This window comes from Spermophilus citellus, assembly GCF_964194105.1.
Source record: "Spermophilus citellus genome assembly, chromosome: 12".
NCBI classification, from domain to species: Eukaryota; Metazoa; Chordata; class Mammalia; order Rodentia; family Sciuridae; genus Spermophilus; species Spermophilus citellus.
In genome coordinates, this window is record NC_138198.1 from 113,398,911 (window position 1) to 113,420,031 (window position 21,121).

Below are 21,121 nucleotides of genomic sequence, written 5' to 3' on the forward strand. Positions count from 1 at the left end.
CCACGGGGTGGGGCCAGATGGGGACACCTCCCACGCCGAGACTCGTCCACGCTTGGCCTACTCTGTGGGAGGGCGTGGCTGATAGCGCTGTCCTGGCTAAGAGACCCTGGCTGGGAGCTGACCACTGCGTGAGAAAGTCTCCAGGCCTGGGCTAGTGGCCACCTTCCCTCCATCTCAGGTCAGTGCACCAAAGTGCCACTCAACTCCTTGCCCGGGACCAATCTCCTGGTTGCATCTGCCAATCTAGCCGAGGTAGGAATGGCAGCATGATTTCGTGAGACTCTAGACATTTCCATCACTGTTACCTAAATATGAGGATGATTTTGCCTCAATTGTCCAGTTGCCTGCCTACTTATAGCCTAAGTGTACAGACTCTTTTTTTTTTTCTTTTTGCTTTGTTTTCAAGATAGAAAAAAAGGAGTGCTTTATATCATGCACTCGTGTGACTATTTGATTTCTCAGCAGCACCTCTAAAGCAGCAGTTTGGCAGGTGACATCAAACAGTGAGCATTACACCGCTGATATGAGAGTGTTAGGAAAAGTGAAGTCCCGGCTGGCAAGTGCATTTCTTGGAAGCTTGTTATAGTAAGGTTTGACAGGGTCATTTCCGTGCACCTTCCCAAATTAGCGGCCCCATCCCCACTTTCTTGTACAGAGGAAGCCGTACACTTTTTCAGCAATTCCTACATTCCTGCACCTCCACCAGTCCATATATGTTCAATGTGCCTGGGGTACAAGACCAATCCTAGGTACACAAAGGTCTCAGGAATCATTCATTCGTTGAACAAATATTGAGCACCTATTGTGTGCACTGGGCAAACAGCAGTGAACAGAGAAGACCAAGTCTCCTGTAGAGTGTTAAGGAGAAAAACAGGAAATAATCTTGACAGAATATTTTGATTGATGATGAGCTGTTAAAAAGAATGAAGCAAGGTAAGGGGATGGAGGGGGGCTATTGTAATTTGAGTTCCATGGGTCAGAGAAGTCCACTGACATTTGAGCTAAGGCCTAAAGGAATTAAGGGACCAAGTCATGTGGAATATTCAGGGAAGACAAAAGTCTAGATCAAATTGAAAACCAGATTTTGCAGCTAAAATTTGTGCTCTTGATTGAATTAATTTATTGGTTTCTTTATAACTACAAGCCCAATGCAAAATGTCAAAATTAAACAGATTGTCATTCATATTACCTCCATGATCTTCTATTGCAAGCCTGGCATTTCTTGAGAAAAAGTAGTAAAATTTACTGCAGTATCAAACTGCCTTCCTGGGCATTATGCTAATTCTTGACTCATAGCCAAAATTATGTGAGTTTGAAGTTTCACTTTAAAGAGGTGATCTTTATAGATAATATACTTTTCTACATAGAGCCAGAACCCACTTTTTTTTCTAAATAAACTGCATAAAAAGACTCCACTCCATATTCTGAAATGCTGTGCTGGAATAAGTATAGACAAGAGAATTAGAAAAGGCCAGAGTTTCAAGAGGTCAGATCTATATGAGATCTTCCTGGTCACCTTTGGTAGGCCCTGGTTAAGTCACTCCTCTAGGCTTGTGCTGAGCCCCACCTGCTAGGTAGAGATAAGAGGAGTTTCTGGCCCCTTCCAGGGAAATGCTGATGATTAGTGACAAGGCATAAAGGTTCCAAACTTCACAAAATCAAGTTGGGACAGATTAGGTTTGTGTTCAACCACAAAGGAGAAAGGAACTAGCAAAAATTTATTATATGTATCAATGTAACAATATTTTTAAATGAATTAGCACCATTTTATTCACGTAGTGCACCTATTATGGACTCATAGGTTATAACTGAAGATGGAACTTCACAATCTGGCTTCAACAGAGAGTACATACAATTGTTATTTCTAATCTATGGTTTATTTCTTACAAGCACCAAAGACAACAGCTTTCCAAAGAGTAACTTTTTATGTTTCTATGAAAGGAAAGCAGATAAAACATGCTTTTATACAACTCCTTTTCAAAACTGGTAGAAAATATGGCTCTTAACTCAAAAATTACGAGCTCTGATGCAGGTTTACTAAGAAAATCAGAAGAGACTTTGAAAGACTAAAGGAATTTGCAGAACTATAATGGGGAAACAATACACACACACACACACACACACACACACACACACATTTTTCCTGGCTTACACATTTTTAACAAAATTATATACCAATTTCATTAGCAAACAGAAGGCTAAAAGGAACAGTCTCTGGGCTGCCTCAGATAAGCAGCACCCCTGCCACAAGGGAGAGAGTTTATCTCAGCCTGGGTGACTTAATTAGTAAATAAAGCACTTGCCTGTCACCAGCAACATTCTAGTTCAGCAAGTGATTCTAAATAAAATTAATTTGTTGGTTTCAGCTCAATGCTTCAGGAAAGCAGGGAGAGGATCCTCTAATTCATTATTTGCCATGATTGGCACCTCTGAGCTATACAAACTAAATTCAGATTACTCAACTCTGTGCCTATAATCAGAAAAAGAATGGGGGAGGGGATTCAGTGCAAGAAAAACAGTGGCTGCATGTGACAAATGGTAAGCTATAGTGATTACTCAGAAAATCTGATCGATTGTCCCCACCATCATTTTATGACAAAGAAGCACCAAATCTAGGTCAAAACAATGTACATTTTGACTTACCCTTTTTAACTGAATGTTTCACATATTTACTGAATGTCCACCACGAGTAAAGCATTCTATCAGGTAATATGGAGGATAAAAGCTTGAAAAAGTTAAGAAAAAAATTGTGCACAAAAGTAATTCATTTGCTGGGCACAATGGTGCATGCTTGTAATCCCAGCAACAGGGGAGGCTGGGGCAGGAGGATTGCAAGTTCAAAGCCAGCCAGCCTCAGCAACTTAGCAAGGCCCTAACCAACTCAGTGAAACCCTGTCTCTAAATAAAATACAAAAAAAGAGCTAGGGATGTGGCTCAGTGGTTAAGTGCCCCTGAGTTCAATAACTGGTACCAAAAAATAATAATAATAACTCATTCACTGATGAATAAATACATGGGAAGTCAGCTCTTTGTCAGGTGGGTGGCAGGCACTGGGCATGCAGAAATAAGTTGGAGTATCTACCCTCATGGAAATAATGTTCTGATAGGCAATCATCTGAGGACAAAGATAAAAGATATACAATATAATGTCAAGTATAGCTAGAGGACTAGAAGAGAAAGCAGAGACAAAGGAATGCAGAGAGGCTTGAACGGCTAGTTTGTGTAGCACAGTCAGACAGTCACACCTCTTTGCAAACATAACATCCAAGCAGGGATCTGAAGGAGGGAAGAAGTTTGGGCAATCCTTGGCATTGCTTGGCTGGCAGCAACTGCAACACACCAATCCCTTCCTCCAATGTCATATGGCCATCTCCACATGCCAACTTCCCCTCTTATCAGGACACTAATCCTATTGGATCCCACACCTAACAGCCTTATCTTAACTTTATTATATCTATAAAGACCCTATTTCCAAATAAGGTCCCATGTACAGATAGGTATTAGTTAGGATGGCAACATATTTTGGGGGGACACAATTCAACATGTGATAGGCTGCTGGGGAATAGCAAAGAGGCCATGTGGACTGAGCAGAGTGAGTGGGTGGGGTTGGGGTGAGACAAAGGCCCACTGATGCAGAACTTAGGTGATGACGATCTTCTGGGTGATCTCCCTATAGTAGTGATGCTCAGGTTCCTGAAGGTTCACTTTGTGGAGCAGAGGGGACATGGGAGTTCCTGAGCCAGCATTAAGACATGTTCTGCACCACCTAATACTTTCATTTACACTAATACTTTTCATTTACTGTTTTGAGCTCAGTTTTGGTAAAAGTTGTTGTTTGGAGACTTCCCTGCTCCATATGGTGATGGAAGGGTTCTTAGAGAGCCTTTCTGCTTTCTGCAGGACCTTATCCATCTTGGACAGGTTGGTATTAATTTCTCTGCTTGGTAGTCCTGCTCCTTGAAGATATGCGAGTTCAAAACCCAGGGAGTAGATTCTTCCCAGAAAGCTTTTACTCCACATCCAGAGCTCTGGGCAGATGGTAAATTCTTTGTCTTCTTCTGAGCTATAGGACCAGGATTCAGAATTTCTTCTCACAGAAGCAACAGGCCTCAGAAGCCCCTTTCCTACAGTTCATGGCCTAGTTCCACCTTCTTGTTCTTGCATGGCCCTTCTAGGAGCTTCCCTATTCTATAAGAATGCTATTCTTTTTTTTTTTTTTAATCTTTGTTTTATTTATTTATTTTTATGTGGTGCTTAGGATTGAACCCAAGGCCTCACACATGCAAGTTGAGCTCTCTACCACTAAGCCATAACCCCAGCCCTAAATGCTGTTTGTGAATGAAACTTTAAAAGATTCCTCAATGCCTTACCTGGTTCAGTTCTCCTCCAGCCCCATCCCATTCATAGCTGAATCTGAATGTGCAAAGGGAATTCTTTTTATGTCACTGTAACCTAACAGCTCTGACTTTGAGAACCTCTCTACCTCCTCCCTCCAAATCTGATGCCCTGAGATGTCTTTTTTCACACTTAGCTAAGACTGGGGAGGGTATTATATTTATCCAATGAATGTGTATGTAGTAAGGAACTCACTGGTGAGCAGAAGTTTCCCCAAAAAAAGTAAGAACTGATTTCTGGCTGAGTGGGCAAAGAAATGCTTTTTATCAAAGCGGTATTAGAATTTATAAAAGGAGGAAGAGTAAAATATTCTGGATGTGGGGAGATACTATGGAGGTAGACCAGAAACAGATAAAGAAAAATTAGTTTCACATCCTCCATACTGTATTTAATTTCACCTCTGTGATGGTGTACTAGAAAAGACCTCTGCCACCCAGAGCACAGCCCTTGTTAACCATTTAAAGAATGTTTGTCCAAAACTGATTGTACATGACTGATTTACCTAAACTTTAAACTTCCCTGATCTCTCTTCCCCCTTAAAGACTGATGAGAGCAAAACAAGATTAAGAGATTTTCAATATTTACAGGGGCATTGTGACCTTCTGACTATGCGTAAGAACAACAGATTGCTAACCATGGGGTTACAGTCTACAGCCATCAATCACTTCCTAACCAAATCATGCCCCTCTCTTCCTCCTTTGTTTCAAGATGAAAAGTAGCTTAAAACTTGTGCTGAGTTAAGAGGGTCCTTCAAGACCCTAGTTTACCACCTTCTCAGGTTTGCTGGCTTACTGAATAAGTCTGTTTCCTTCCCCAACAACTTGTCCTTGATTCACTGGGCCTTTTGCAAGTGTCAAGAAAATGGACACGGTTTCAGCAACACTAACTATAATAAGCAAAGTTTGGTAGATCTTTGGGTCATGCCTATATTTAGCCAACAGGAAAAAAAGTTGGTAATAATGTTTTCTACTCATTAAGTGCCAGACACTGTAATTCTTAATCACTGTAGCCATCTTACAAAGAGGCAGTGTTACCCTATTTTTCAGATGAGGAAGAGTTACAGGGGTTCCCTGACTTTCCTGAGGCTATATAATTGGAAAGGGGCAGAAACTAGTAATTGAATCCTGGTGCATCTGGTTCCAATGTTAGGGCTTACTCCCTTCCCTCAGGCTGCATCTCAGAAAAAGGTGGCAAAAAGTGGGGACCAGGGAGGTCCCATCACTCACTGGTCATCCCTGTAACCAGTGTCTCGAGTTTGTTAGAGCTGCTGTCAGCCACGAGAAGACAGTTATGAATTCAGATTCACAGCTGAATCTGAATATGCTAAGGAAATTCTTTTTATTGTCACTGTAACAGTCATAACCTAAGATTAGTGCCTATCTACCCATTCCCACAACCCAACATTAAATGTCACTATTACCTTTCTATAGACACTTTCTTTCCCCATTTACAGAGACCTCATCACTCTTCACTAATTTGTCCTTCTAACATCTAATAATTGAACTTTTCTTCCCTTTTACTTATGCCCATTTCCTTCCAATTGTCCTCAAATACAGTAATGATCTCCAAGGAAAGAAATTGCTTGAGCCAGGCCTGGCAGTGCATGCCCTTGACCCCAGCAACCCAGGGGGCCAAGGCAGGAGGATCACAAGTTCTAGGCCAGCCTCAGCAACCTAGGAAGACCCTGTCTCAAAATAAAAATAAAAAGGGCTGGAGATGTAGCTCAGTGGTAGAGTGCCACTGCATTCAATCCCCAATACCACAAAAGGTAGGAGTTGGGAGGTTTAAACTAGTGAATGTAGTTTATTCTATTCACTCCCAAATCCCACTGAAATGTCAACAGAGGTTTTGGTGGCAGTGCTGCTTTTTATTTGTATTTAGGCACAAGTCTAAAATGATACGGAAAAGGGAACCATAGTAATAGAATTTTAGAATCCAGAAGGCAGACAGGTTAAGTATTTGATATAATAGATCTAAGAAAATAATCTTAAGCTGGACATCCTAAAACAACCATCCAGATTTATACAACAGAATCCCTCAGTGGCTCAGGACTGGCAGGTACCTCTGAAGTGGAGATGAAAAGAAGATGCTAGAATGAGATAGATCAAAAATCTGTTAAAGCAACCATCAGACTGCCTAGATTCTCACCTTTCTATGGCTAACTAGATTTGGTTCCTAGAGAAGTAGCAGAAGGCTCTAGATGGCAGATCCCAGACACTGCTTGAGAACAGAGACAAAATGAAAACTGCAGAGGATAATGAACCATATATACTTCTGGAAGGTGCAGAAACCCAACCCTCTCCTCCTTTTTCCCTCCACAGGAAACCCAGACAGCCCAAGGAAATGACCTAAAGGTACTGACATGAGGGGCAGAGGAGGCTACTACCCAGCCAAGAAAGCTCAGCGCACAGTAAGTCTTACATCTTCAACATGTGCTCGGAGCATCTAGAGGACATTGCAGACTCTTGTTCTGCATTATGAGCAGACAATTAAGCATCAATTGACATCTGAAAAAAGCTTCTAACAGGAAAGACATAAACCTACCACAAAAACAAACTTGGAGGAAACTAGGATGATACAAAAAGAAAACATGAATTGGAAACTTTAAAGAATTTCTAATAAAACAATTTAGGAAACTTTTTTCACAACTGAAGAACATGGCTTTGAATTGAAAGGGCCCACCAACTGCCCATCAGGATGGATGAGTGATCCCAAGAAATAGTATGCAATTTCAGAACTTTGGGACAAGCTTCCAGAAATGACAGGCCATATGTAAAAGATTAGATATCAAAATGCTTAGGAATTCTCGACAGCAACACTGGAAACCAGATGTCAAAATTCTAGGGAAAAATGCTTTCTCAACCCAAATTCTATACATAGACTATGGTTTAAATGTGACAACAGATTAAAATAATTTTTAGGCATGTCATTTCATAAATTTACCTTCCATTAACTTTTTTCTTAGGAAATTACTGGAGGATCTACTCAAGCACAAGTAGAAAGTAAACCAAGAAAGAGTAAACGTGGGATACAGCAAACAGGATATCCAATATAGGAGAAAAGCAAAGGGAATACTCAGGATGACAATGAAATAGATCCCAGGATGGCAATTGTTTTCTAAAAACAGAGGGCAACTAGTTTCCAGGAAAAAGTAACTACAAGACTATCCAGTATGTCTGAATTCATGATACCAAGATAAAAGCCATTAATCATAAGGAAAATCAAGATTTAGACAGGAAGGGAAATAAACTGATTTACTATGTGGCCAACCAAAATTAAAATTTAACTAAGTGGAAAAAATGGAGAGATGAGAAGGGTACATGTTGAGTGGTGGGGACAGGAAAAGGAAGAAGCAAAATCCTCATCTTCTATAGAAGATCAATAGATAATGTCTAAAACTGAAAAAAAAAATCAGTGTAATATAAGCATGTTACTCAGCAATACCGATGGAGGTAAATATCTAAAGAATAAGCTAAAACTTTGAATACCTCCATCTCTCTGAGCCTGTATGCTAAATTATACCAGAATCAAACTGGATTTTGACTCTAGAAACTAGTGTCTGTCCCACATACATAACCTCTTCATCTCTGATCAAATTTCTCTCTTCAAAGTTCATTATCTTCTGCAGTTTTCATTTTGTCTCTGTTCTCTCTTCAAAGAGAACGCTCTTTACCAAATCATTATGCTAATAACAACTGATGAGAAAGATGGAGGCTTTTCAGCATAAGAAAATGACCAGCCCACGGAAATGACCTAAAGGTACTGACATGGGGGCAGAGGAGGCTTCTACCCAGCCAAGAAAGCTTTAGTGACCTTACTGGAAAGCCATTTCCACATGCCTATGAACTACAGCATCTGAATATCACAACCCCTGTCCTTTTTTTCTGGAGGGGCTGAATAAAATAAACTGATTTTAAGAAGGTTTAAAATAATTGAAACATTATAGTTTCTCAGCATCACCTCAGTTTTCCTATTTCAGCTACAATGATTAATATGAAACCATTTACTAAGGACCCACAGTAATGAGGGTTAAGCTTAGGAGGAAGGTACTAGTGACCATCAACTCCATGACATCCTCACCTGAGACGTTTTAAAAATGTCCTGCCTTGTCCCTGAAATTCAGATTCAACTGTTCTGGGGTAAGGCCCAGGCACCAGGGACCATAAGGTCCCCAAGTGATCCCAATGTACAGCCAAGGTTGCTTAAGACAGAACTGAACTACTGTATATATTAAACATGTTCAGGAATTGCTGGAGGCAGTGAGGTAGGAGAGAGCTGAACAAGGTAGAAAAACCTGGTTGCTAGCAATGGCTGAACATTAAAGAGGTAAAGTTGGTATATAAGTCCTGATATTTCTTGATATGATGGGTTACATCCCCCATAACCCATCATAAGTTAAAATGGTAAGTTGAAAAAGTACTAAATGCACCTACCGTACTAGTAGCTCAGCCTAGCTTACTTTAATTGTGCTCAAAATATTTAACATTATAAGTCTATAGTTGGGCAAAGTCACCTCACACATAGCTTATTCATAATGAAGTGTTAAACATCTCCTATAATTTACTGGCTACATTAAAAATGATATAGAATGTTTGCCTGGTGATGCTTTTGCACCATCATTAAACCTGAAAAGTCATGAATTAACCCATCCTGAAGTTGAGCGCTATCTATAATTTGAACAGCTACAGTACCATCCTCTTGCTTGTCTCTAACTTTGGGCATGTCTGTCACACAAGAGCCAAAATGAATGGGCATCAACAGTTTCCAGCTGGAAAGAACCATAAGATGAAGAGTCCAGTAAGGAGTCCCATGAGAGCAGAACTCAGAACCAGGGGTGTCTGTGAGCTGTGCATGGCAGGGACAAGGAATGGTATCTGTGGCACTTAGAGCAGAGCAACTGCCGCAGTTAACAAATGAAGTCTCTGTGTAGAAGTGTGCTGTTCAATGGCCTGAGGTAACCATGACCTCTGCTCCCTTACCTACTGCCTAATCCTGGCTTTCTTTTAGTATTTTAAAACTCTTAACCTACTTATACAATTAAAGTTTAGGCTAACTAAGCCTAACCTATTCACTTAAATTCTGTTCAATTAAACTGCCAAGTTGAAGCCAGATAGAGCTCATTCACCTTCTTCCAAGTACTTTTTATTTAAAGATATAGCCACATAGACTACAAATGCCCCATTTCCATCTGCCATTTTCACTTAATTACACATAGAATAAAATCTAGTGTCAGAAATTAACACAAAAAGGATACAAAAATATGGGAGACCAACCTTAACACGTGACTTAAGTTACACTCCCCAGCTGGGTGCTGAGGCTCTCAGGCACAGAAATGTGGCACTCTTCTTGGGTGCAAGGGTCAGTGTCCATGGGTATGTCTTGCTACAGCCCCATGGGTGAGGCTATGCTCACCTGTTCCTTTGTAATATAACCCCTTGCCCTGTTTAGGATAGATCTTCCATGGAAGTGCCTTGTGTGTGTCCCCTTCTCTTACTGTGCCCTTGGGTGTGGCCTACCCAGGTGTCAGTCAACCTGCTGACAGTGGACATCATGAAGATACTCAGCCCCCTGAAACCTGACCCCTTGCCTCATTTGAATAGCTTCTCCTCAATAAAAGGGGTCAGCGAGTGCTCTCTCTCTCTTCCTGGGAGCCCTTAAGGTCAGAAAAAGAAAAAGGTGTTTGTGTCTCTTGTGTGGTTATTCCGTGCAGCCCAGTTAGCCCAGTTTAACTGGAGTGACCCCTGAGCCTTTTAGTCGTGAGAACAGAAACCCAGCAATTGGCAAAAAAGTTCTAACTAGGGCCTAAATATCTAATTTTTAAAAATTGGCCTCTTTAATTACCATAACATTAGTAATACCTACTAAGTTGAATATCTAACTTTACATATATATACCACAAAAAATAAAAGATTAAAAATGCATAAGATATGAACTAATGTGAGATAGTAATGTTTAGTTTGAGAAAATTAAACCAGCAAAGAGTTTTTAATGAGTGTTCCATTTATTGATCACTGGGAAAATACAGCCTATTGAGAATACATGGCATGCATTTGAGGGAAAAATTAACTAAATCTGCTCTGAAGCCATTCAGTAATCCTGCTATGAAGTATGTAAGGTAGCACAGACCAGCTCTAAGGACATGGGAGGGATGACTCAACCAGCCAGTCAGTTTTGTTAAGATTCAAACTGCCAAATTCTTTTGGAACATATTTTTAATTTAAAAATCACGGGAAAGAAGGAAGCTCGGTCTACCCCTTTATCTTAAACTAATGCTATGAAGGATGTTGTCAATCATTTAAATACCACACCTCTCCCCAACAATTATGCTCACTTTAAATTTTAAGGCAATTCCACTTTTACAAATTCTTCCATATCAAATCATATGCCTCAAAATTAAAAGCAGCCATGTGGATTCAGAAAAGATTAACTGATGTCAAACAATGTACTCATTAGATTCCAGAATCTACTGCTGATTAACACTAGCAAATCTTTATGCCCACATTGTGAACTGCCCCCACAGATGTGTTTTAAATCACTGATACAATAAAATGATACAAATTAAAGAATTCCAGTTACATTTAAAAGTACAGAAAAGATTAAGCTTTAAAAATATTTTTTAGGATACCTTACATGATAATTAAAAACTATTTAATTATGTATGGCATATTTAACACAATTGCTATAACTGGATAAAATGCCAAAATGTATCTATAACTACGGTTACATGCCACATATTTTCCCCAGACTTTGTAGTGGATATTTTTTCTTAAAATGATATCAATGTCCCCTGATATTCAAATAATGTGAACTACTTTTTATGGTTTTATGGTAGCTAGGAATAAAAAACAGAAAGCTATACCCCAATGGAATAAACATGGGACAATTTGGCATTTTGTTCCTTTTTAATGAGGCAGTCTGTTCCTTTCATGACCATCTTTTCTTCATGCTTTAGGAGGAATCAGTTATGGCTTACAGCGCTGGACAAATCGAGGGTACAAGCATACATCTCGGATGTGATATCTATTCAGAATCCAAGTCAGGAATCGTTCTAAGCCCAAGCCGTATCCTCCATGAGGACATGTACCATATTTCCTCTGTTAAATAAAAAAGAAATCAAGAGCAAGAAGGAGTAAATGCTTAGTTTAAAATTTTATCTTAAAAAAATAAATAAAATTTTATCTTAAAAAGTTAAAATTTCCACTATAGAGGAATTAGCTCATTGTGGTTCAGAATTCAACCCATAGTCTTACACCTTCATAAACTACATACATGGAAAGAAATAATTCAAATGAAAAATAAATCAGACATTAAGCAGCACCCTGGAAAGAAGAAATTTCAACCTCTGAACTAAGCATCTCCAGAGGAAAATGAAAGTACTAGAAATTGGAAATTTCTAATAATATATTTTTAAAACTCAGTAGAAATGAGCAAGGCCATTTCCAAATGGAAATTAATGTATTTTCAAATGAAAATTAACATATAACTTGGTAAAAGACAAAAATGGCAACATTCACATGCAACATTATTATACCATGAAACCAAATATAACTCATTCAAACACCAAGTACCACCTGGAATTTTCTCCTTTCAAAAATTTCAGTGTATACAGAACTATTACAATGAAAAAAATTAAACACTTAAAAAAAATTGTTTTTACCTGATCTGTGTACCAGTAATAAGGAGTGGGGTCAATCCCTTCCCTTTTATAACCTGCCAGAATTTCTTCACTATCCCAGGTACGCATTGAGCCTCCCACAATCTCACCAACATTGGGCATCAACACGTCAACCTTTAAATACAAGGAAAAATAAAATGCACAATTACATGGCTTTGCTGTGAGGCTTGAATAAAAACTACAATTAACCTCCTATAGTTAAAAGAAGCACAATAATCATGCAAAATTCAAATATTATTCAAATTCCCTGATGAAGCATGTTAACCCCAATCAAGGGAGGAAATGAACCACAAGTATTACTATCATTCTAGATTTACAAAATATTTGCCCCAAGTAGTACCTTATTCCAAAGGACAGTCCCCACTCCCTTAAAAACCATAATTGTAATAATCTCTGAATCACAAACTAACAGATTCAGTAAGGCGGGAATCCTCAGGACATCGCTGCATGTAGAAGGACTTGATCTCCACAGGAAATCGACACAGCAAGATTGGTTCATTAATGGTGTCTGTCATTAGTCTCTCAGGAGCTTCTGGGATATCCTGAGGTTAAAAAGACTTCATTAACATTTACGACTGGAAATGCAAGAAGAGAGAAGCAGCTCTTTCCCTTTGCACAGCCCTTCCTCTTATGCACACAATGCAATGGAGATAAACACCAACCTAACCCATACACATCCACATAAGAAGCAATTTCTTTCAAAAAAGAAATAAACATTTTATAGATTCACACAATTATTAAATAAACCATAAAAAGATGTGTCTTCTCCTTTAGTATGTCTCAGCTTGAGGAACAAATCCTGCCTCACCAACAAACAAAAATCTCTAAGCTGTGACTAGATCCTGCTCAGTTATTTTCTCAGTGGCCAGTTTACCAAGTTCTAAAGTCATGGTCTACTTTAGACCAAGGTAATCTGTCAATGCTCCACTACACCACTGACCTCCACAGAATACATTATTAACGACACTAATCTTTAAATTCTCCTGTTATCTGAACTCCTTTCCTATTATAAAGTTATACCTTCAATAGTAGTAAAACATCATAAGACAACCAATATAAGGTTTATAAGTGCTATCACAGCTGCCTGTGATCCCAGCAACTCAGGAGGCTGAGGCAGAAGGACTGCAAATTCAAAGCCAGCCTCAGCAAAAGCGAAGTACTAAGCAACTCAGTGAGACCCTGTCTCTAAATTAAATACAAAACAGGGCTGGTAATGTGGCTCAGGGGTTGAGTGCCTCTGAGTTTAATCCCCAGTACCGCCACCCCCCTAAAATGCTATCACATCTGGAATAGTTAGCCAAGAAAAAGATGATGAACCAAGTGACTATTTCTCTTAAAACATCCTTCAGTAAACCACAGAGTTTTCAAGTTAAAATTGAAAACTCTTATCCTTCTAAAAACTGACTGAAATTTGAACAAGACTCACTGGTTTATTTAATATTAAATCAGAAAGAAAGCTGAGCAATCACCTGGCATAGCTGTTTCAGCTCCAGTCGCTGGAGCCCCAGGCCCTCTGAGGTGCCAAAGGGGATAAGATGAGCGGGAGAGTGCTGGTCTCTTAGCTTGTGCTACTTTTCATTCTGGGGATCTGTGTAACATTAAGTTAGGAGGTGTGGGGTCTTACTGTACACCTGAAAAGCCTGAAAACCATTTATATATTCTAGTGCCCTTGTGTGTATGTGATGAGAGCAATGTACAATACAAGCTGACATGGTCCCTGTGCCAGGGACCCTGCTAGACATTTAGCTTATTTAGTTCCCAAAGCTTGACAAGAGGACATTGCCTCCATAGGAGAGAAGAATCAGACGGGGTCAATGGCCTTCAGCTGTACAACGGATCAGAGCAGAGGCAAGAGCTAAGCCCACGTAGGAGATGGACATGTTCTGACTCTACAGCTTGTATTCTTTCTATTCAATAATGCTGTTAAGCACTAGGTATACAAATCACTCAAGATTTCAGTTCAAAATTGTGCTATTATACATAACAAACCAAAGTCCCAAGATAGGGTGATTTATAGAGATAGTATACTCTTTATCCTCTGTATAAATTCCTTCTAAAAATCAAAACAAAACTAGTTGGTAGCAGCTACTCACATTTCACTTGTGAAACAACTAAATCTGCAAATATTATGTAAGGACAATTACACGGAAACTAAGGCCTGGAACACTGTTGCCAACACACACTCCCAAGGCATGCTGGGAGGGAGATTACTAGGCTAAACCTCTGTACTGAAAGCTTCTCCACCAAGGCCTTCTCTCTCAGTTTTGCATCTTAAACAATGGCTCTCTTCTTTTTGAATCTCCTTCCATGGGAAGGAGTTGTAAATCTGTTTTGGAAGGAATGAATCCCTTTTGGAAATGCCAGAAAAACAAATTTATACACAAACCAACATATTGCATTTAATTTCAAAGGCTTCATAATTTTCTAGAACACTTCTGCCAGGCTAGTGGATTATAAGTAGAGTTTTTACATAGAGGCTGAGGAATGATCATGGGGAGACAAAGGATGATATGTGAAGGAAGGCTAAAAACTTGCTAGTTATTTGTGGCGTATTACAAAAAAGGCACTGTTCTAAGGCTCACTCTACAATAAACCCGCAGACAATCCAAGAAGCAGGCTCTGTTATTATCATTTATTTGAGGACAAGCAGATTCCCTCCACATTACTAGTTAATTTAGCAGCACGTGCAATCCACTTCAGCACACTATACTACCTTAGAAAGAACGATGAGAAAGGAATACATACTTCTCCAAATTCATAGAAAGTCCCATCTTCTTTCTTTACATTGTGTTCTTTTAGCCACACAATAGCATCTGAGTAGTTCATCCGTTTGAAAGGCCGTTTAGGGGGTTTAAAGTTCTACAGGAGAAAAGAAAAATACAGAGTACATAAAGAAACTAACAACCAAAATTTCTATTAACACACACACACACACAAAACTACTTATTATTATGAAATATTATTTCAGACTAAGAAAGCATGTAAGCATTCCTAAAATAGAAACATGTATGAACCTCTGTATACACATTAAAAATATTATAAAATTACTAACAATGATTAATATTGAATTTTGTCTTCAAATTATTAGTCACTTATTTCAGCTTGCCAAGCCATAAAATCTACAAAAATCCAGGAAGACTCATTGTCTTCCAAAGGAATATGATTTATTTACCTTCATAAAACACTTCACCTACCGGGTTGAGATCATACACTATGCTTGCTGCTGGTGATTTTAAGACTCTATCTACCACATCACAAACCAAGTCCTCCAATCTGTTCAGGAGATCCTCAAAGGTCAGGAAAGGGCACTCAGCTTCCAGGTGAGTGTACCTGAAGGACAAGACACTCAGAGTTTTTTGTTTTTCTTTTTTTTACACTAAGTTTTTCTCAAGTAAAAATTTTAACACTCGGAAACTATCCAGAAAGGTAAAATTCCAACACTACTAACCAATTCTCAACTCTGCAATTAGTGTTTTCAATACCTCTTTATCTCAAGTAGAGATTCCTTTTTTTCTTCCTTAACATGTAAAAGCTCAAGGAAAAGTGAAAAAACAGATTTTAGCTGTAGCCTAAGAGGCAAAACTTAACATGTTATTACACTATCCTCATAAGCCACCAGATTTTTTTTCACACAGACATCATTTACCAATACAGAGATTTCTTTTCTGAAGAAATTTTCTAAATATAAATAAAACCAAAAAGACAACTGCATACTCAGCCAGGTGCCTTCGTGTTCTGGATTGTTCTGCTCTGTATGACTGTGCAATACAAAAAACATCTCCCAAGGATGGAAGGCAGGTCTCCAGGTACAACTGAGAGGACTGAGTCAAAAATGCCTCTTCCCCGAAATAGTCAAGCTTGAAGAGCGTGGCACCACCTTCTACCTGCGTCTGCACCAACGTTGGAGGAGTAACCTATTTGCATGGAAGGAGGAAACGTAGGTCTGTCCTGAGCACTACTGTTTGCCACAAAATGGCAAAGAGGTACTATCTGCAAAAGATGACCATCACACACTTACTTCACAGTACCCCCTATCAAAGAAGTGATCTCTAAAGCATCTGGTGATCATGCAACGTGCTTTTAGGATTTTGGACATATTTTCTCCTCGGATCATCATATGCCTATTGTTCAGCTGGACATCAACATCAGATTCTTCATTGATTAAGTTATCTGCTCCTCCAGCAGGGGCCAACCCCATAAGTTCCCAGAAGTCACAACTCAGCTCGTGGCCCCCTGGAGCCTACATTTTTAAAAGGTAGGATAGGAAGAAACAGGGAAGGAGAAGGAAACAAAAAATTAACAGTATTTTACTTTATGTCCAAATTTTTGGTAAGCTGATTTGTTTAATTTTCCTTTTGCTTTATCACTGAGTGACATCCCCTGTCCTTTTTTAATTGTACTTTGAGACAGGATCTTGCTAGCCTTGAACTTGCAATTCTCCTGCTTCAGGCTCCTGAGTAGCTGGGAATACAGGCGTGCAGATAAATGTAAGCTGATATTTCTAAGAACTTCCATCATTAGTAACATTTTCTTCTAAAAGTGAAGACTCAATAATTCAATTTTATATTGATAGTTTTTCATTTAATATTTCTTCAGAGTAAATACACACACACATAGCCACACTTTCTTTTTAAATGAAAAGGCACAAACTAGAAAATAAACTATTATAATCTTATGACCTTGAGTAACTATTAACTACTATTAACATTTGGTGTCTCTTTCCAGCCTTTGCCTAATAACAAATTAACATATTTATCCACACTGAAAAACTTAAATGCAAAGTTAAAAACAAAACCAAAATTTCTATTAACAAACACACACAAAACTACTTATTATTATTATGAAATATTATTTCAGACTAAGAAACCATGTAAACATTCCTAAAATAGAAACATTTTACTAAAAACGGTTAACCTTTTTAATATATATATTAAAATTAGAATTCTCCCTAATAATTTCATTTAAAGTAATTCATTCTAAAAGTCACATATCATGAAATTTTCAATTACCTTGGAGCCAAACACTGGACAGCAAGTAACATCAAGACAACTACCTCATTTTACAGTCTCATCCCTTCCAAGAAAACTCAATGAGCTTGAATTCGATATTCATTTTTATTGCAGGCTCTTTTGTATGAACTCCATGGCATACCTTACCAACATTTCTAGTTAGTAGGACTGTTTGCTCCCTTTTGTGGCTAATATATTACATCTTTCTGTTTTCCTTCCTAATCAAAAAGGGTAACTGTAATTATGTGAACTATAATTATCAAGAAGTAAATGTAACTGAAATAGGTTATGTGCCCTTTGGCTAAAGAACAAATAATTCTCTGAATATCAATTATATGACTTTTTAAAATTTATTTATATTTTTTAAAATATATTTTTTAGTTGTAGATGGACACAATACCTTTATTTTATTTTGTTTATTTTTATGTGGTGCTGGGATATAACCCAGTGCTTCTCCATATGCTAGGAAAGCACTCTACCACTGAGCCACAACCTCAGCCCAATTATACGACTTTTTGAAAACAGGCTTTCAAATTCTGACCAGAAAGTTGTAGGTTTAGATTACTGTTCTTTTCTGAAAATTTTGGGATAGGTTTTTATTTTCGTCTAGTTGAAAAGTTATGAATACATCCACAACATGTGTAGATCACTTCAGAATTCTGTAAGGTTGGAAATTTCTGAATTATTCTTATCAAACAAGCTGTGCCAAGTTATAAAGTTTGTTTCCTCCAAAAGTCACAACGGCATTTAATTACCATTGTAACAGTGTTGGGAGGTGGGGCCTATGGGAAGTGTTTAGGTCATGAGGACTCTGCCCACATCAATGGATTAATGCCATTAATCCACTGATGGATTATCTTAGAAGTGGGTTACTTGTTAGTTATGAAAGTGAGTTCAGCCCCATATTGATTTCTATCTGGTATATGTTCTCTGACCATGTGAGGCTTTCCACCGTGTTATGACACTACAAGAAGGCCCTCACCAGAAGCAGTTCCTCAACCTTGGACATCCCAGCCTCCAGAAATAATTTTTTTCTTTATAACTTATGCAGTTTGTGGTTTTCTATTATAGGAACAGAAAAAAGACTGAGACAAATTATGTAGTTTATACATTTCATTGGAAAAACAAGGTACACTAAATTTACAAGTGCTTAACATTTGGCTACTTACATGCCAAATCCCAAAGTACAAAAAAAGACACCTATTCACTCAACTAGTGAGAACAGTTTAATCTACTTACCTGCTTGCCCTTTGGAGTAAGATTTAGCATTCCATATACAGCAACACTACTCTCAGTAGACAAAACTACTCCATTGTAACACTGACACTGTAAAAAGATCAAAGTTCAAAATTAAGTTATTTGTGTGGATATTAAATACACTAAAATATACAATTAAAAGGATTACTTACAAACAAGTTATATGAATAGAAATATTCTAAAATATATAAAGTTAAGAGGATTATTTATGGTCAAGTTATATGGTCAAATACTGGTAAAAAGGAAATAAGACTGCCATTGCTTTTTAAATCTGAATAAAGAATAGCTCTTTATTCAAGGTCAGGCTGGGCAAATTTTAACTTAAACTTTCAACAAAGCCACATGCCAAATAATGTTTCTATCAACAATGAACAACAGTGTTTGCCCCGCAAGATCTTACCACCTTGCACAAGACCCTGGGTTCAATCCCTACCATCACAAAAAAAAAAAAAAAAAAAAAAAAAAAAAAAAGATCTTATTACCTGATGTCATAGCGTCCACATTTCTTAAAAATATATTACAGTTCTTTTTTTATTTTTTTCAAATCCTGACTATTCAAACAATAAACAGGCTACCAGGTGCAATAGGGCACACCTGTAATCCAAATGCCTTGAGACTGAGGCAGAAGGATTCCAAGTTCAAGGCCAGCCTCAGCAATTTAAAAACTTTCTCAAAATTTAAAAAGCCAGGCATGGTGGTGCACACCTGTAATTCCAGCGGCTTGGGAGGCTGAGACAGGAAGATCGAGAGTTCAAAGCCAGCCTCAGCAAAAGCAAGGTGCTAAGCAACTCAGTGAGACCTTGTCTTTAAATAAAATACAAAATAGGGCTGAGGATGTGAGTGCCTCTGAGTTCAATCCCTGGTACCAAAAAAAAAAAGTTGGTTGGGAATGTAGCTCTGTGGTAGCGTATCCCTGCAAAAAATATACACACAAATGCAAGCTGGGCACAGTAGCATATGCCTGTAATTCTAGGAACTTGCAGGGGATGGTGGGTGCCCTGAGGCAGGAGGATTGCAAATTCAAAGCCAGCCTCAGCAATTTAGTGAGACCCTATCTTTAAATTAAAAAAAAAAAAAAATCCACAAAAAAAACCATATATACTATGATGATCAATACTTGCTAGAGTTATTAGGAGAAAAGTAATGGGGAAAGCAGGCATGGTAGGTCATGCCTATGATCCCAGGAAACTGAGGCAAGGGGACTGCAAGTTCAAGGTCAGGCTGGGCACTTTTTAACTTAATCAGACCTCCCCCCATAAAATATACAGAAAACAAAGGAATATATTAAATGATACCACAGGATGCAATCAACCAAATCCAAAATGTGAGAAGTTCTAAGGGACAATTTGTCATGTTTTTCCCAACAAATAAATTGGGGGAGAAAAGAGGAGAATGAAAATGAGGGCACTGTTATAGATAAAAGAGAGATTTTTTTAGAGTCAGTATCAACCAGATATAAGATGGAGATCTTATTTAGACTCTGAAATCTACCAACTATAATGGCATTATTAAATCGATTGGGAGAATCTGATAGGATATTGGATAACATTTAGAAGTTGTGGTAAGTTAGTGGGAGATAATAATGGTAACTATCTAAAAATAGTATTTTTTTCTTAGACATGATTACAGAGGCATATATGAATAAAATAATATAAAATCTGAGGGAGCAATATCATACCAGGATTAGCTACCAGTTTTTGGTAGTTACTAAAGCTGGTGATGGGGTTACTTAGGTTGTTCTATTTTTTTTTTAACGTGTTGGTAATTTTACATTACAAAATTCACCCCCCAGCTTATTAAATTACAATTAACAAATATTTTTTTTCTTTTAATGATGTATATGATGTTTTGACAAACGTATCCATTGTGAAAATAATAGTTTAAAATATGTGCATAGATCCTAAAATCCCCAAAAATAACAATAAAGGAACCTCCTAGAAAAAAATCTAATCTTCTGTCATTAATTAAAAAAAAATAAAAAATGTACCAACTCATCCGACAAGACACACTGAAGATAACCCGTACCATCCCGCAACACCAGGAACATTAAATTCTTTCCTAAAATGAAATACAGAAATTTAGCCAGACTAGAGACTAGAAAGTACTTTTTCATAATTTGATCTTACATCTTAGAAACATCAAGATTAAGTACTGGAAGTTCAATCCTTCCATATAGCCCATTTCCTTTGAAATACACACCTGTAACATGCCCCTTTATTTATAAAGCATTTTATTTTCACTGCACTATACCTTAAAATATTATGTGATTATCATTATCCACATCACCATGGAATAACAAGATGGTAGGAAATAAGCTAAGGGATTATAACATTCACCCGGTGTACTCAGTGGGAAGTGCATGTTGCTTAAGAGAAATTTAAATTCATGCCCAATTTATTTTTATGAAAGGTTTGATCATGATAGTAAAAAATACAAGTTATAAAATAACAGAAAGAGAAAATAAAACATCAGGACGAAAGGAGAAACAGAATGCAAAGATACTAGTTATAAAAGTAAACCTACTGCCAAATTTCAGAATAGGATCTGACTTTCCTATAACATATTTCCTGTTTTTCATTAAATAATCAAAGTTCAATTGAACAAGAATTTACTGGCTACCTCCTGATCACTATGGTTGCTAACAGTTAAAATAACATTTAAGTAATATTTAAACTTTCAATGGCAGCAGTAATTCGGAAAAAAAGTAGGCTATAAATTACTACATCCTTTAAAAAGTCAGCACACCAGGAAAAAGAAAAAGATCTCTAAACAAGCCCAAGTAAAT

At 37.8% G+C, this 21,121-nt stretch overlaps 1 protein-coding gene and 1 long non-coding RNA gene across 3 annotated transcripts in view; one reads left to right on the plus strand and one right to left on the minus strand.

The window, feature by feature from the left end:
- On the plus strand, window positions 1-11,488 carry LOC308632092. The gene is made up of 3 exons (XR_014018424.1): window positions 1-178; window positions 6,717-6,805; window positions 11,348-11,488. It is a non-coding gene; the product is annotated as an uncharacterized lncRNA (long non-coding RNA).
- The window catches only part of NARS1 (asparaginyl-tRNA synthetase 1), a 24,070-nt gene continuing 13,691 nt past the window's right edge, over window positions 10,743-21,121 (minus strand). For both annotated transcript variants that reach the window (XM_081263762.1, XM_081263763.1), the window contains exons 7-15: window positions 20,324-20,394; window positions 18,319-18,405; window positions 16,089-16,310; window positions 15,785-15,984; window positions 15,265-15,400; window positions 14,816-14,929; window positions 12,481-12,612; window positions 12,053-12,184; window positions 10,743-11,489 (exon numbers count right to left, since the gene is read on the minus strand). In XM_081263762.1, coding sequence (XP_081119888.1) covers window positions 11,358-11,489; window positions 12,053-12,184; window positions 12,481-12,612; window positions 14,816-14,929; window positions 15,265-15,400; window positions 15,785-15,984; window positions 16,089-16,310; window positions 18,319-18,405; window positions 20,324-20,394 — 1,226 coding nt within the window. In that variant the 3' untranslated portion in view covers window positions 10,743-11,357. The remainder of the gene's footprint in view (window positions 11,490-12,052; window positions 12,185-12,480; window positions 12,613-14,815; window positions 14,930-15,264; window positions 15,401-15,784; window positions 15,985-16,088; window positions 16,311-18,318; window positions 18,406-20,323; window positions 20,395-21,121) is intronic.